Source organism: Sinocyclocheilus grahami, unplaced genomic scaffold (genome assembly GCF_001515645.1).
Source record: "Sinocyclocheilus grahami isolate Dianchi unplaced genomic scaffold, SAMN03320097.WGS_v1.1 scaffold196.1, whole genome shotgun sequence".
Taxonomy (NCBI): domain Eukaryota; kingdom Metazoa; phylum Chordata; class Actinopteri; order Cypriniformes; family Cyprinidae; genus Sinocyclocheilus; species Sinocyclocheilus grahami.
The window spans coordinates 1979333-1995819 of NW_015505375.1; the positions used below are offsets into that span (position 1 = coordinate 1979333).

Sequence of the window (16487 nt, forward strand, 5' to 3'; positions counted from 1 at the left end):
GAAGTACAAGAAATGTAACTACACGGGATTAATTAATGACATTTTCATCTGGTTTAATTTGAGTATAAGCATTTAGCAAATTTTCCTGCCCTGTTGACTGGATGCATTTGTGTACATGTATTGTACACTGCCGTTAAAATTTTTTGTTTTTTTACAACTTAATTCTTTTATTCAGCAAGCATGCATTAAATTGATCAGAAGTGAAAATTAAACATTTATAATGTTACGAAAGATTTCTATTTTCAAAGAAATGCTGTTCTTTTGAACTTTCTATTCATCACGTAATCCTGAATTAAGGTTTCCACAAAAATATTAAGCAGCACAGCATTTTCAACATGTTTCTGAATCTCCAAATAAGAAAATTAGACTGATTTCTGAAGGATCGCTGAAGACCTGCTTCTGAAAATTCATCTTTGCCATCACAGGAATAAATTATACAAACCCAATTCCAAAAAAGTTGGGGCACTGTACAAATTGTGAGTAAAAAAGGAATGGAATAATTTACAAATCTCATAAACTTATATTTTATTCACAATAGAATATAGATAACATATCAAATGTTGAAAGTGAGACATTTTGAAATGTCATGCCAAATATTGGCTCATTTTGGATTTCATGAGAGCTTTTTTTTTTTTTTTTTTTTTTTTTCATTGTGGATTTTGTCTTCGGTGTTCGTGTTTCCCTGTGACGTAGTTTCCTAGTTCTTGTCCACCTGGTGCGTGTTAATTGACTCATTAGTTCCCTTTGTTTGTTCTATGCATATAAACCCTGACTTGTACCTTTCCCTTGGTTCATCCTACTTTGCGTTAGTGTATGGTTGTGCTATTCTCCTGTGTTTTTCATTGAAGTCTGTTCTAGTATCATCTTCATCATGCGCTTGCATTCACACAGCCATTCCATAACAGAATTAAAACACAAGACCATAATTTCAAATTGTAGTAATTTCACACTATTGCTGTTTTTACTGTATTTTTGATAAGCATAAACATTCACTGTTCAGACCGCACAGATGTGTACATATGATCCCATAAGAATATGACTGATTACTGTCAATATAAACAAACCATTTGTTCTGTATGAAATCTGATTCAAACGCAGACCCTTCACATATGTCAATAAGCATGTGTTCCCATTACCAAGCAACACATTACAGACAGCTCACTGTGGAGTACTATGGAAACATATTTACTTCTCGCCAACGCCATTATACTTGATCTGTATTAACTGAGGATAAGAATCTACTAAACCCTCTCTGACCCTCTTAAAAGCTTGCTGAGCAGATTTTAGTATTGTGCTGTGGGGCACACAGGGGCCTGGTTTTGCTTGTTAACACCCTCCTGTTCTTGTTTTTAAACTGCTGTAGGTGGGAAAATTAGAGTCTGGATTTTATGATCATAAAAATTTTGTTTAGTAAAACATTAAATGCTGTATTATTTTGTAACAAGCATTGCTGTCAGTGCTAAATCTAGAAGCCTAACACGCATAATTTTGTTTGTAAGACATATATTTCTTCAAATATTCAGTAACAGTAACATTGTGAAATATTAGTACAATTTAAAATAGCTGTTCATTAATTGATTTATTTATACAGAGTGTTGAAATGATTCCATGATTAAATCCAATGATTTGATAGTAAACAGGCTGTTACTTGTGTTTTGATGAGTATGTTTGATGGTATCTTGAACAAAGTAGCGTATTGTTGCGTAACAGAAAGTCTCACTGCGTGGCCTGCTCTGCTGTGTCTATGTATGCTTTATCTGATCTCTCGAATGTCACAGTGCCTCATTATCATATGACCATCACTGCTGTATGGTACATCCTGATTTCGTGCTCATCTCCCACATTTTCTTTTCTTTTCATCTCTCTGTATATACATTTTTTTTATTTGTGTGGTCCACACAGTAGTTGGTACCCTTTCTCTGTCCATATGCAAGTTATCCATGTGTGTTTTTCCTGGTGTTGCAAATGCAAACAAGCCCTCAGCTCTAATTTGGTTACATCAGCAAAGTGACTTTTAACTTCAAATTTCTTAAAAAATATCTTTATGCAATTTGTACACTTGATATGTTTGATGGAAGGACTTAAAGATGGGAGTTTATTCTCCAGACGTGAAATGTCTTAAACAGCGATGGTATTGGATATCCCAGAACTTCTGCATCTGTGTGTCTGTCTCTTGGCTGCTCAAAGTAGACGAAGCTGTGCAAATTCTGTGTGGAATGTGCATGCATACTGATGTTGATATGTATGTGTGCGGTGAATTCAGGTCATTTAGGCCATTTTTTGATGTTGAGATGACCAATTTGACCTGAATTCACCGTACAAGATGGGTATTACCTACTGATCTCATTTCATCAGTTCCAGATCAGCATAAGTTCTGTACTTATAATCCTCCAAAACGTCAACGTAACTCTCAATCTCTCTCTTTTTCCTGTTTATATCCACACAGCATGTCAAAGACATCATTCTACAGTCCAACCCTCTTTTGGAGGCCTTCGGGAATGCTAAGACAGTGAGGAACAACAACTCCAGTCGATTTGTAAGCTCCGATCATCCTCCCATAGATTTATTTTATTGAAGAAAAGTGACAGCAGATGTCTTGAGTTGGGCTGCATATTGTCCTCATGATAAATTTAAGAGGAACACAGTTGCACTAGAACCAAAAAAAAAGGGTGATCATCCAGTTAAAATACAAAAAGAAAGAAAGAACAATGTTTTGCCACTGCAATAAGAACATTTGATTAAAAATTATGTTATCGTAAGGCTTTGACCTAAACGTGGCAAGTACTGTGCTTAAAAATGCTCGCAGGCCAAAGCGGCCATTACAAAATATGTTGAACGCAGTTTACTTGCAGTTCTGCTTCATTATGCCCATACATGTCAGTCTTGTTTTTGTGAACAACAACTCCAGTCGATTTGTAAGCTCCGATCATCCTCCCATAGATTTATTTTATTGAAGAAAAGTGACAGCAGATGTCTTGAGTTGGGCTGCATATTGTCCTCATGATAAATTTAAGAGGAACACAGTTGCACTAGAACCAAAAAAAAAGGGTGATCATCCAGTTAAAATACAAAAAGAAAGAAAGAACAATGTTTTGCCACTGCAATAAGAACATTTGATTAAAAATTATGTTATCGTAAGGCTTTGACCTAAACGTGGCAAGTACTGTGCTTAAAAATGCTCGCAGGCCAAAGCGGCCATTACAAAATATGTTGAACGCCACATTTACTTGCAGTTCTGCTTCATTATGCCCATACATGTCAGTCTTGTTTTTGTTCTCTTTGGACTGGTGTAGTTTTGTTGTAAAAAGAATGGATTAGCAGTGGTACAAATGGCTTGTGTAGTGGATAGGAGAATTTTGTGAATGAAAAAGCATCTAGATGAATTCAGGGGTCCTACAGGGGCTGGTAGTGTTGTTACAGATTTAATTCTGGACATGTCTGGTAAGTGCGGACAGCTGCAGCACACATAAACGAACAGAGAGAGACATTTAAATGATAGTGAAGGGTGTTTGTGTGTGTCAAAGCACCTATTTCCTCTTATTTTCAGTTCTGGGCATAGACATCCACCTGCAGTACATCACGGCTGTGCCTTTTTAACATTCATCTTCCCTGACAGGGGAAATACGTTGAGATTCAGTTCAGTTCCGGCGGTGAGCCAGATGGTGGGAAAATCTCCAACTTCCTTTTGGAAAAATCACGTGTGGTGATGCGGAATCCTGGAGAGAGGAGCTTCCACATCTTCTACCAGGTGCGAATGAGGACACGTGGTGGGCTTCTTCTATCAGAAGATGTCACTGTGATCATCAGTAGCATAAATACACCACGTTATGAGAAAAAATTGAATGAATAACCGCAGTAAAATTCAGGAAAGGGAAGATGGAGCCATTTGGCTCTGAAAAGCAGGTCACGTTGTTCTGAGTTTACCACTTGGGTTTTTTGGAAGAGGGAGAGTTTGAGAGTTTTCCTATGGTTACGTTTATTTAGGACTTTTTCTTCAACTGTGGACACTTTTGGCCTTGCGGACTTTTAGAAAATAAACCCTCCTAAAAGACTTTTCGCACTCTCACTAGTTTGTTTCATTTGTCTGCTAGCATTGTCCAGGAGATTTTTTTTTTCCAGAAAGTCATAAATCCCACCACAGTGTCATTTCCTCCACATCTTAAATTTTGTATTGTTTAATGGTGTTTTGTAGTGAAAATGACGGTGGTGGAAATGACATTTGAAAACTTTTTGTAATGTTTTTGGATTGTTTTGACTGGCCAGGGTTAATTTCAGAGCTAGCATTTCATGTATCCTATATAGAAATACACACCATTAAATAATATTTTCAGACTTTTTACATTAAGGTTCAGACATTAAGGGTTGGTAAAATTTCTTTTAATGTTTTTGAAAGGTCTCTTGCTCAACAAGGCTGCATTTATTTGAGAAAAAATATATGCTGATTTGGTGCTCAAGTAGCATTTCTTACTTTTGATCAATGTTGAAAATTATTGTGCTGCTTAATATCTTTGTGGAAACCATTATAAATCTTTTCAGGATTCTTTGATAAATAGAAAGTTGAAAAGAAACACATTTATTTGAGATGAAAAACTTTAGTTTTTTTAATGCATTCTTGCTGAATAATGCATCCTTTCTTTAATATTTTCAGACTTTTTACATTAAGGTTCAGACATTAAGGGTTGGTAAAATTTCTTTTAATGTTTTTGAAAGGTCTCTTGCTCAACAAGGCTGCATTTATTTGAGAAAAAATATATGCTGATTTGGTGCTCAAGTAGCATTTCTTACTTTTGATCAATGTTGAAAATTATTGTGCTGCTTAATATCTTTGTGGAAACCATTATAAATCTTTTCAGGATTCTTTGATAAATAGAAAGTTGAAAAGAAACGCATTTATTTGAGATGAAAAACTTTAGTTTTTTTTAATGCATTCTTGCTGAATAATGCATCCTTTCTTTTAAAAAAATAAAATATAAAAAAATTTCTGACACCAAACTTTTGAATGGTAGTGTATATGAATTGACAAACTTGATTAAACTTGATTGGAAATGATGCATAATAACTATAATAAACTATAATAAAACTGATGTTTACATTGATTTATACTTATTTTCTTAATATTTCATCTCATATTTAATCTCAAGCATGCTTTTCACTAACACTGTTATTTGCCTGGTGAAGAAATATCTAACATCATATAATACCTTTACAAAAAACTTTATTAGGAGCTTAATTTACAGTAACAAGTTTATGAGACCTTTTTAATGTGACCTTAATATAACACAAAAAATTTGGGTAACACTTTAGTTTTGGACCAATTCTCACTATTAACTAGTTGGTTATTAGCATGCATATTACTAGAATATTGGCTGTTTATTAGTATTTATAAAGTACATATTGCCTTATTCTGCATGCATGACCATATTTTACATCACTTAATCCTACCCCATACAAAAATGTAACGACTACATCACTAACTATTAATAAGCAGCAAATTAGGACATTATTGAGTTGTAGTTAATATTTAGTTGATTGTGAGAATTGGTCCCCAAACTAAAGTGTGACCAAAATTTGAAAAACGTTTATTGGTTTTAGTACAAATCAACCCTTGGGACATAAAAGTGCTGAACTTGAAGAAAATATTACATCTTTTCACAGCTAATAGAGGGAGCCAATGGAGACCAGAAAAGTAGTCTGGGTATCACCAAACTGGATTACTACTCTTACCTCAACCAGTCAGGTTCCTACAAGGTTGACGATATTAATGACAAGCACGACTTCCAGGAAACCTTGGTAAGTATGATTTAGGCAGCTTGGTATTTCAGTCACACTCTGCTGTCCTGGGAGTCTTATGTAGCTGTGAAAATTGTACTTGTTCAAATATGACAAGTATTTCCATATTTGCAGACACTGTTGTTGTAACCTCCCTCTCCTCCCTCTGTCTGACCCCAGCATGCCATGGACGTGATAGGTATCTCAGGGATGGACCGCACCCTGGTACTGCAGATTGTGGCAGGAATTCTTCACCTTGGGAACATCGGCTTCAAGGAAGCAGGGAATTATGCTGCTGTAGAAAATGACGAGTGTATGTACATAGACTGAGTTTTGCATAGTTCCTCGTTTCGGTGTCCTCGTTTGAACTATGTGCTGTAGATTATTTAATCGCATGAACTCAAACTGTCTTGCCACACCATATTACCCCAGAAAACAGAGCTCTGTTTATGCGCCTGGTATCTGCATATTACATCACAGCCTAAAATTACACAGTGAAACTCTGAACTTCCAGCCCACCCCTCTATTTCCTCTTTCTCTTCTTCCCTTCAAGTGTTTTAAAGCTCTCAGGTGGAGCAATGCACTTGATTGACAGAGGCTGTTTGCTGTGCTGGGAGCAGACAAAGCTAATCAGTGCTTTTCCTGTTCTGGCCCTTCCCAGCCCCCTAACCCCTCTTCCTGTCTGCCGCCAGTGGCTTTCACACATTTAGTGTTGGCTTGCCAATGTAAAAACCACACGCGGCACAAATGCTCGGCTACCTGCTTATGACGAAACCGTATGCAAAGAGCTCATGCATCCTGGGAAATAAATCCTATGGATAACATCTTCCACTGCAAATACATAACATTTTAATAGAGGTCTTTGATTGACACGATGTAAGGGTAGTTTTGAGAGCCATGGACAATCCCGGATCTTTTTATAGTTGCATTGTTTTGGGAGACCAGTTAGTGCGCTCTGTTCTACCACACCCGAAACAACTGAATAATGAGCCGTACTTAAGCAGTATGACAGAGTGCATCACTATCAGGACTGAATGAGGGCAGTGAGTCAGTGACGAGGCGGGGTTCATCAGAAATGGAGCGAGGCGCAGGGCTGTTAGTGACTTGTGTCTCACCCGTGTCTCTCCTCAGAGGAGCAGTGTGACTACACCAAAAAACATGAGTCACATGAGTCAGATGTATTGAAAAAGAAAAGTTTTATAATTGTATTATAATCTAACATATTATATTATATTGTTATATAATATTATACTGTTTTTAGATTTAAAATTTCAAATAAATGCTTCTTTTAAACTTTTCCATCATAAAATCCTGAAAAAAATGTATCACAGTTTCAACAAAAATGAATTTTCAACATTGATAATAATAAGAAATGTTTCTCAAATCAGCATATTAGAATTATTTCTGAAGGATCATGTGAGTGACGTGACATGTGGCCAAGTATGGAATACTCGGAATTAGTGTACATCCATTTGGATGTATCCATCAGTACCACACAGCAGTGAACACACACACACACCGTGAACACACACCCGGAGCAGTGGGCAGCCATTTATGCTGTGGCGCCCGGGGAGCACCCTGGTACTGCAGATTGTGGCAGGAATTCTTCACCTTGGGAACATCGGCTTCAAGGAAGCAGGGAATTATGCTGCTGTAGAAAATGACGAGTGTATGTACATAGACTGAGTTTTGCATAGTTCCTCGTTTCGGTGTCCTCGTTTGAACTATGTGCTGTAGATTATTTAATGGCATGAACTCAAACTGTCTTGCCACACCATATTACCCCAGAAAACAGAGCTCTGTTTATGCGCCTGGTATCTGCATATTACATCACAGCCTAAAATTACACAGTGAAACTCTGAACTTCCAGCCCACCCCTCTATTTCCTCTTTCTCTTCTTCCCTTCAAGTGTTTTAAAGCTCTCAGGTGGAGCAATGCACTTGATTGACAGAGGCTGTTTGCTGTGCTGGGAGCAGACAAAGCTAATCAGTGCTTTTCCTGTTCTGGCCCTTCCCAGCCCCCTAACCCCTCTTCCTGTCTGCCGCCAGTGGCTTTCACACATTTAGTGTTGGCTTGCCAATGTAAAAACCACACGCGGCACAAATGCTCGGCTACCTGCTTATGACGAAACCGTATGCAAAGAGCTCATGCATCCTGGGAAATAAATCCTATGGATAACATCTTCCACTGCAAATACATAACATTTTAATAGAGGTCTTTGATTGACACGATGTAAGGGTAGTTTTGAGAGCCATGGACAATCCCGGATCTTTTTATAGTTGCATTGTTTTGGGAGACCAGTTAGTGCGCTCTGTTCTACCACACCCGAAACAACTGAATAATGAGCCGTACTTAAGCAGTATGACAGAGTGCATCACTATCAGGACTGAATGAGGGCAGTGAGTCAGTGACGAGGCGGGGTTCATCAGAAATGGAGCGAGGCGCAGGGCTGTTAGTGACTTGTGTCTCACCCGTGTCTCTCCTCAGAGGAGTGTTGTGACTACACCAAAAAACATGAGTCACATGAGTCAGATGTATTGAAAAAGAAAAGTTTTATAATTGTATTATAATCTAACATATTATATTATATTGTTATATAATATTATACTGTTTTTAGATTTAAAATTTCAAATAAATGCTTCTTTTAAACTTTTCCATCATAAAATCCTGAAAAAAATGTATCACAGTTTCAACAAAAATGAATTTTCAACATTGATAATAATAAGAAATGTTTCTCAAATCAGCATATTAGAATTATTTCTGAAGGATCATGTGAGTGACGTGACATGTGGCCAAGTATGGAATACTCGGAATTAGTGTACATCCATTTGGATGTATCCATCAGTACCACACAGCAGTGAACACACACACACACCGTGAACACACACCCGGAGCAGTGGGCAGCCATTTATGCTGTGGCGCCCGGGGAGCAGTTGGGGGTTCGGTGCCTTACTCAAGGGCAACTCAGTCGTGGTATTGAAGGTGGGAGAGAGCGCTGTACATTCACTCCCCCCACCTACAATCCCTGCCGGTACGAGACTCGAACCCGCAACCTTTGGATTACGAGTTCGACTCTCTAATCATTAGGCCACGACTTCCTCATGTGACACTGAAGACTGGAGTAATTACTGCTGACAATTCAGTTTTTATAAATTGTAATAATATTTCATAAGAACATTCAAAATCATTCCAAAAATCTTACTGACCCCAAACATTTGAACAGCTACTGTATATTACGTATTTAGAAACACTTGTATATACCATTGTGTGCAATTATCATTCTGACTCTACCAAACTGTTCTCTCTCCTGCTCATAGTTCTGGCATTTCCTGCCTTCCTGTTGGGCATCGATCAGCATCGTCTTAAAGAAAAACTCACCAGCCGTAAGATAGATGGCAAGTGGGGGGGCAAGTCCGAGTCTATAGACGTAACTCTGAATGTGGAACAGGCGTGTTTCACACGTGACGCTCTCTCCAAAGCCCTGCACGCTCGTGTTTTTGACTACCTGGTGGAGGTACAAGCCATATACACCTACATCCCTCGTAAAAACAGATGTTAGAGAAGAAGTAAGAACTGAATGGTTTCCTATTTTTCTTTAGTCGATCAATAAAGCCATGGTTAAGGACCATCAGGAGCTGAACATTGGAGTATTGGATATTTATGGCTTTGAGATATTTCAGGTGAGTATTTTATTTACTCTTCACTAATGGAGTGATTCTTTTCACAGCAGTTAACTGGATGTGTAGCTATCCAGTCTAACTAATGAGAGAAGATTACTGATTTTTAATTGCCTGGATTGGTTCCCCTCTGCTTTTGTAAACAGATAACATATTAACAGAGGTGTAAAGTATTGGAGTAAATGTAATTAGTTACTGTACTTGAGTATCTTTTCGGGTACTTTGTAGTTGTACCGAGTATCAAAGATATTAACAACTTTTACTCTCTACTTCACTACATTTTTGAATGAGTATCTGTACTCTTTACTCCACTACATTTGAAATGAGTGTTGCAGTTACACATTACATTTTGCATGGACCTAGCTTTTTCTGCAGCACTTTATTTCTGCTACAAAAGACGTGATATTGCCTATTACAGGTCACTGAAAGTACTGCAACTTCTGCGTTTTGCCCTTACTCACCCAAACTTTATGACAACACAGTCAACAAAGCTACTTTATGTGAATGCGAGTTCCTTAGCAAGTATTTTTGAATCAGAGGTGTTTTATATATGAGATGAGGACATGACTGCAGCCGGCAATGAGGCCCAAACCAGCACATCCACTGCAAGAAGGCTTCGGCTTTTTAAATTTTACTTAACATTATTTTATTTTTCCATTATACTGAAGAGACCTTTTTTTATTTATTTTTTTTCAATTTTGAGGTGTTCTTTTTTTGAGGTTGAGTTTTATTTTGGTTTTAGAAAATAAATGTGATTGCTCTCCTCACAAATCAACTCTTTCTTGTTTTTGTTTCATGCTCTCTGTGCCTTGCCCTGGACTTTTATGTCACTTCCTGTCTCCCGTGGTGTTTGTAGTCAGTTTGTAGTCTGTTTGTTCATTGGTTCCCCTTGATTAGTCTCCCCAGGTGTGTCTTATCTTGTTAAGCTTGTTATTCCCCTGTGTGTATATATAGCCCTAGTTTCTTTAGTTCCTTGTGAGTTGTTGAATGTAATGGTTGTCTGTTTGCCAGTCATTCTGTTCTTTGTTCCCTTTGGTTTTTGGCTTATTGTTTGTTCTAGTTTTTCCATTAAATACCTGCACATAGATCCTTGCCCCTGGCTGTTTTCTGCAGCTTCTCCACAACGTTACAGTTTTTGACTGGCGTGTCTCTTTGACTAGTGCATCTTTGAGCCTATATTTAGTATAAGTAAAATACTTAAGTACTGTTAAAATCAGATACTCTAAGACTTTTACTCAAATTGTTTTGGAATTGGTGACTTGTAACGTGGAGTAATTTTCACTGTAAGGTATCTGTACTTTTACTCAAGTATGATTTTTAGGTACTCTTTACACCTCTGCATATTAATGAGTTTGACTAATCTGATAATCTCTTGATTTAGCATCTGGTATTGAGACCTGTAAGATAACTCCCTGTGTTGTCTTCACTAGAGGGAGAAAGCTGGATAAAGCTCTGAAAACAGAGTTTTCAACCCTTTTAATTTGATGAATTCTTGATCAGCAACTGTGCATTTTAAATGCTATTGATAATAATAACAGTTGAAACATTGTTTGTGATGGTTACATTATCACTGAAGCTTAGTTGCAACTTATTTGTTTCCTTTGTCACCACTACTGTGTTATTTGTGGTTCATAGTGACAGTATCTCTTTTCTGTTTTCATTTGCTTTTTAGAAAAATGGATTTGAACAGTTCTGTATCAACTTTGTGAATGAAAAGCTGCAGCAGATTTTCATTGAGCTGACTCTGAAAGCTGAGCAGGTAACATTTCATTTCTCCCCCTGTGCTTTTGTTTTTGCTGTGACGTAGAATTTGTGTCTTAAATCTGCTGCACCCTAGTAAAGGATCAATTTCATCATCTGCTCTTTTCCTCTTTTCAGGAAGAGTATGTGCAGGAAGGAATCCGATGGACTCCCATAGAGTACTTCAACAATAAGATTGTCTGTGACCTCATTGAGAGTAAAGTAGTAAGTTTCACTAACTGTGCAAAACAAACATCCAGCTATTGCAAAAGCTGAATATGATCTTTCATTGTCTAGTATGGTAAATCAATAAAACTAACATTAGCTCAGATCAATATCCACACAAGCCTCTTTTCTCTTCCCGTGACTGTTTGTCTAATGGCCTCAAAATGCTTGATATGTGTCCAAATTCAATTGGCTTTACTCACAGAGAAACTAGACACACAGAGCCATGAAATTCACAAGGGAAAACCTTAACCATCCATGTCAGTGTGACAGCATGTGAGAAAGTGCTTCTCTGTGTCACTGCTAACAGCTAATGCTTGTCTGTGAGAAATTTACAAGCTGTTTTCCTTTCGTTGGTCTCTGTGGATTGAGAGAGACATCTGAATTTTCTGACAGTACAGACAGCTGTGTGTTCAGACGCGGTGTGTGTCAGATTGTTTTCATCCAGGTTAATGTATGATGGTTCATTTCCTGAGTTTTGATTAAGCTTGAAAGGCTGTGAATGTGGTCTAAAATGGTTTCAGACACTTTAGACCAATATTTGTAAATGTTTTATATAGTATATTATACTAAAAGTAAAATACGTAAAAGTTAATGTCCTGCAATGCAACATGCTATACCTTATCTAAAACCATACTACTACACAAGTGTATACTTCTACTACTATTACTACTAATTAAAGATTTTATTTGTATGTCACCTTTCATACTTAAAATCAAGATCAAGGTGCTTCACAGGTCAGAATATTTAAAAAAAAGAATGAAAGAATAATTAAATAAACGAGTGAATAAATAAATTAATAAGATGGGTGAAAACAGTAAAAATCAAAAAGAGGCTAAATAAAACCTTGACAAAAAAGAAGAGGAATGAAATAATAATAATAATAATTCAATAAAATTATTAAGCAGCCTAATAGGATGTCTCAAAATGAATTTTTTTCAAAACTAAACATTTAAATGAAAACAAAAAAATAAAGCTAAAAACAATTCAAAATATTAAAAGAACAAAAGGTATGAGTATAATAATGATTCTAGCATAACACTAAGCCAAACACCAAAAAACAACTACATATGTGTATGTACAGCCACACACATATACATATACATATATATAAATACATTCAATATATATTATTTCATTTCCATTTTGTATGTTGAAGTACTGAAATAACTCAAATTAAGTAAAACTAAAACTTAATAAAAACCCTGTATAGACATAATAAAAAACTAATACAATTACAACATTACTACAACTGTAACTAAAACTAAAATAGATAACTAATACAAATCAAACTACATTAGTTTATCAGTAATCCTAAAAAAATAACACTGAGCCAAACACACATGCTAAAATAACAACAACTTACTGACACATAGTAAGAAATGGTTATAAAAAAATGAAATAGAAGTGAAACTAGTAGGAAAGAGGAGAAATAAAAAGCAATACTTATCCTTTGTCGGTGTCCTGCCCGGTGGAGTCGCACGGTAGAGTCGATGGTCTTTACACTCTTCGGTCTTCACACGACCGCAGCTGCGACCACTTCCGCGGTAAACTAAGCTTCTTTTTTATTCATTTAACAAAACTCAAATTGAATTCAGCTGGACGCACTTTCCTGTTTATCACAACAAATGGCCAAGCAAAGCACACGACACTGACAAGGTACGCGATACAGTACGAGACCAAACGCGATTTAACAAATGTAAATGTAACAAATCATGTTTTTTCATTGTGCATTCCAATTAATCTCAATCAAACTGCAGTTGAGTTATTTTTATTAGGTTAAAAATAACAAAAAAATACAGCTAACTAACACAATAAAACAAAAAAGTTGTTTTTGCAAGCAAACTCTTCATATATATATAAATATGTATGCATCTTTGATGGGTTGCATAAATAGTACAGTAACTACAGTCGCTTTTTCAAGCGATTTTTTTCAATTGCAGACCACCGATGCTTGGATAAGTACATAAGTAAGTACATGTAAGTAATTGGTTGGTTGAACTGACATTCATCTGAGCATCTATTGGCTCAACTGTGGCTCAAACAATGACTTGAGTTTCTAACCCTGTCTAGAACACACTTTTTAAATGATCTTTTATGTGTGTCCAGGTGTCTTATGATGCAGAGGGTTTCTGTGAGAGGAACAGGGACGTGCTGTTCACTGACCTGATCGAGCTGATGCAGAGCAGTGAAATGTAAGTGTGTCACTTCCATCATAAAAATCAGCCAGTCTGTGATCTCATCCAACAGCTGCTTGTAACAGACTCTCAGAGAACTTGAAGATCTTAATATATGTAAATCATGGGTATAATCAGGCCAGCTGAAGGGCCAATAATAGAAGTATGCAGGAGATTGTCATTGTTTCTTAATCAAAAAGGCCCCTCTGTCTCTCAAGGGAGTAGGACTTGTAGAGCGTGCCCGTCGCTCTTATGTGCTCTTGGACCTCTTTTGGGCCCCAGAAGCCATCTGTGCAAACCGTCTCCTCCTGCAGCCCTTTGTGAAGCCTTCTGGGGGTCTGCTTTCAGACGGCATTCAGACACGTGTCATGCGTATATATGCACCACACACACAGAGTTCACGGGGTAACTTCCTTCGCACCGGCATGCAGGTCCTATGCACAGAACAGAATAAAAAGAAATCTTAGTTGTTGATTCAGTGACAAAGCAGGGCTTCCTGTCTATCTGCACAGATGTAGCTCTGCAGCTCCACTCCCTGACCTTTAACCCTATAAAGAGGTTTAAGAACAAAGCATGCTCATGTGAAAGCTTTCTATTTGAGATAACACAAAACTTGTCTTTAACCTAAAATATAAGCTTGATTTCTGCATTTAAACCGGTTATGTGTAACAGATACTGCAGAGTATCTTATTAACTTATTATATGAGCCCAGAACATTTTCCTTAATAAAAGTAGACGCCTATGTTTTTTTTGTTATGTAACGCACTGGCATTTGGTACAAAATCTGCTCAAAGAGCACACTTGAGCTAAACAAGCTCCACATACAATGACATTTTATGAATATTAAAATAGAGATACTACAAGGAAACCAATAATAATGCATTTACTGCAGTATGCTGAATCTCTGTAAAATCTAGTGAGACAAATGGACAGTGAGCACCAGAGATTAAAATTCACAGGTATTCAGACTGTCCCAGTGATACTGATCTCCGAAACATTGTGCACTGTGGCTCGGAGGAATTCAAGTGACCCTGGTCTGCAGCGGAGAAATGATTCAAAACATTCCTGTCTGTTACAGTCTGTATTTCTCCTGCTGTATTCTTCTCTTTTTCTACCAACCCCAAATCATTCCTGTCTGTTCTAATTCTCTTTATTAGACCTTTCATCCGTGCCCTGTTCCCAGAAAACCTCAATGCTGAGAAAAAAGGCAGACCCACTACAGCAGGGAGTAAAATCAAGGTGAGATGAGTCTCATTTCTGCGTTGAGGTTCTTTGCAGGTCTCTGAACCTCTGTAGGTTCTATCTGTTTCTACTTATATACTACACTGGCTGGCTGTCTGTGTAGATGAAGTGGTTTTCAGTTTTAATTGTGTTTTTTTTCTCTCTCACATAAGTAACTCTGTTAGGGTGTTTTAGCTCTGTCACATCCTCTTTTTCTAATGACAGAAACAAGCCAATGATCTGGTGAGCACCCTGATGAAATGTACACCTCACTACATCCGCTGTATCAAACCCAATGAGACCAAGAAACCTAAAGACTGGGAGGAGAGCCGGTGAGTGTCTACGGTCATGGCTAAGTTGAATTCTTCCTTCCTAAGCATTATTAAAGGGGCTATTGATTAGCATTATTATTAAAGGGGTCATATGATGTTGCTAAAAATAACATTATTTTGTGTAATGAAATGTGTTTATGCGGTTTAAGGTTAAAAAACACATTATTTTCCACATACTGTACATTATTGTTTCTCCTCTATGCCCTGCATTTCTGAAATCGATTTTTACAAAGCTCATCGGTCTGAAAAGCGAGGTGTGCTGTGATTGGCTAGCTATCCAGTGCATTGTGATTGGCCGAATGCCTCAAGCATGTGACGGAAATGTTATGCCCCTACCATACTGTGATGGCGTGTCCCGGCTGAGCAACGAGACAAAAACATTAAAACCCATTATAAACAAGGCATTTGTTGTATCCAGTGGGGACTTTAGAAATTATGTATTTGTTGCATCCATAATTACGGATTATAATGATTTATACTGTCTTCTTACGCGTTGCGTTGCATCGCGCCGCGTAAACATAAAACCATGTCTGTATTTGTGATTGGAGAAATGACAAACTACAAACGTTACTCTACACTGCTCAAAACTCGCATTTGAATTGTCAGTGGCAAATCCTTTAAATGAAAACGTACTTGCAGTCTGTGAGTCAGAACAGTCAGCATTGTAGTCTTCTCTTCCAGGATCAGGAAACAGTCCTCCATAAAATGTGCTGCACACATCTGAATATTTGGGTTGAAGTGTTCTGGAACAGTGTTGTAAATACAGCTTAACCACTGATTTCTAGTCGTGTCCTCTTTTGGAAGACCTAATAAAGTAGTTTCGCTTTCACAACGAAACACAGCGTCACATTCGGCGGGCTAGAGTGAGCAGAGGCCGGGGGCTAGATTGAGGAACGGCTGGAGGGCTAGAGTGAGCGGGCTTGCGGCAACCACATGTGACGACCCCGGGCTGGACTCTGCTTCGTCCACGGTGAAAGCCGATCTGGCGATCCACAGCTTGAAGTTAATGTATTCCCTCAGCGACCAGCACATATCAGCTCCAGGCATGACGAAGCAGATATCGTCCTCTTTTAGGCCAAATAAAGTAGTTTCACTTTCACAACAAAACACAGAGTCTCGACATGGCGGCAGCAACAATACTACAGCGAGAATAAAAGTTACGCCTTCTTTCTTTGCGTGAACATTTTGGGCAGCGTTATGCAAATCTTCCCACATAGTGAGGTAGATTTGTGGGGGGGTGTTAGAACGAGCCGTTTTAGGGGGGCGTGGCAGAGTCTTAACTTTGATAAAGAATATCTCTTTGGTTTTGAGACTTTAGTCTTTGCAACTTCAGGGATCTTATCTAT

At 37.7% G+C, this 16487-nt stretch overlaps 1 protein-coding gene across 1 annotated transcript in view; it reads left to right on the top strand.

The window, feature by feature from the left end:
• The window catches only part of LOC107595093 (unconventional myosin-Ie-like), a 58321-nt gene that overhangs the window by 29494 nt on the left and 12340 nt on the right, over positions 1 to 16487 (top strand). The window contains exons 6-16 of the mRNA XM_016285406.1: positions 2447 to 2536; positions 3617 to 3748; positions 5656 to 5790; positions 5950 to 6082; positions 9087 to 9283; positions 9369 to 9449; positions 11119 to 11205; positions 11325 to 11411; positions 13521 to 13606; positions 14746 to 14827; positions 15035 to 15141. Coding sequence (XP_016140892.1) covers positions 2447 to 2536; positions 3617 to 3748; positions 5656 to 5790; positions 5950 to 6082; positions 9087 to 9283; positions 9369 to 9449; positions 11119 to 11205; positions 11325 to 11411; positions 13521 to 13606; positions 14746 to 14827; positions 15035 to 15141 — 1217 coding nt within the window. The remainder of the gene's footprint in view (positions 1 to 2446; positions 2537 to 3616; positions 3749 to 5655; positions 5791 to 5949; positions 6083 to 9086; positions 9284 to 9368; positions 9450 to 11118; positions 11206 to 11324; positions 11412 to 13520; positions 13607 to 14745; positions 14828 to 15034; positions 15142 to 16487) is intronic.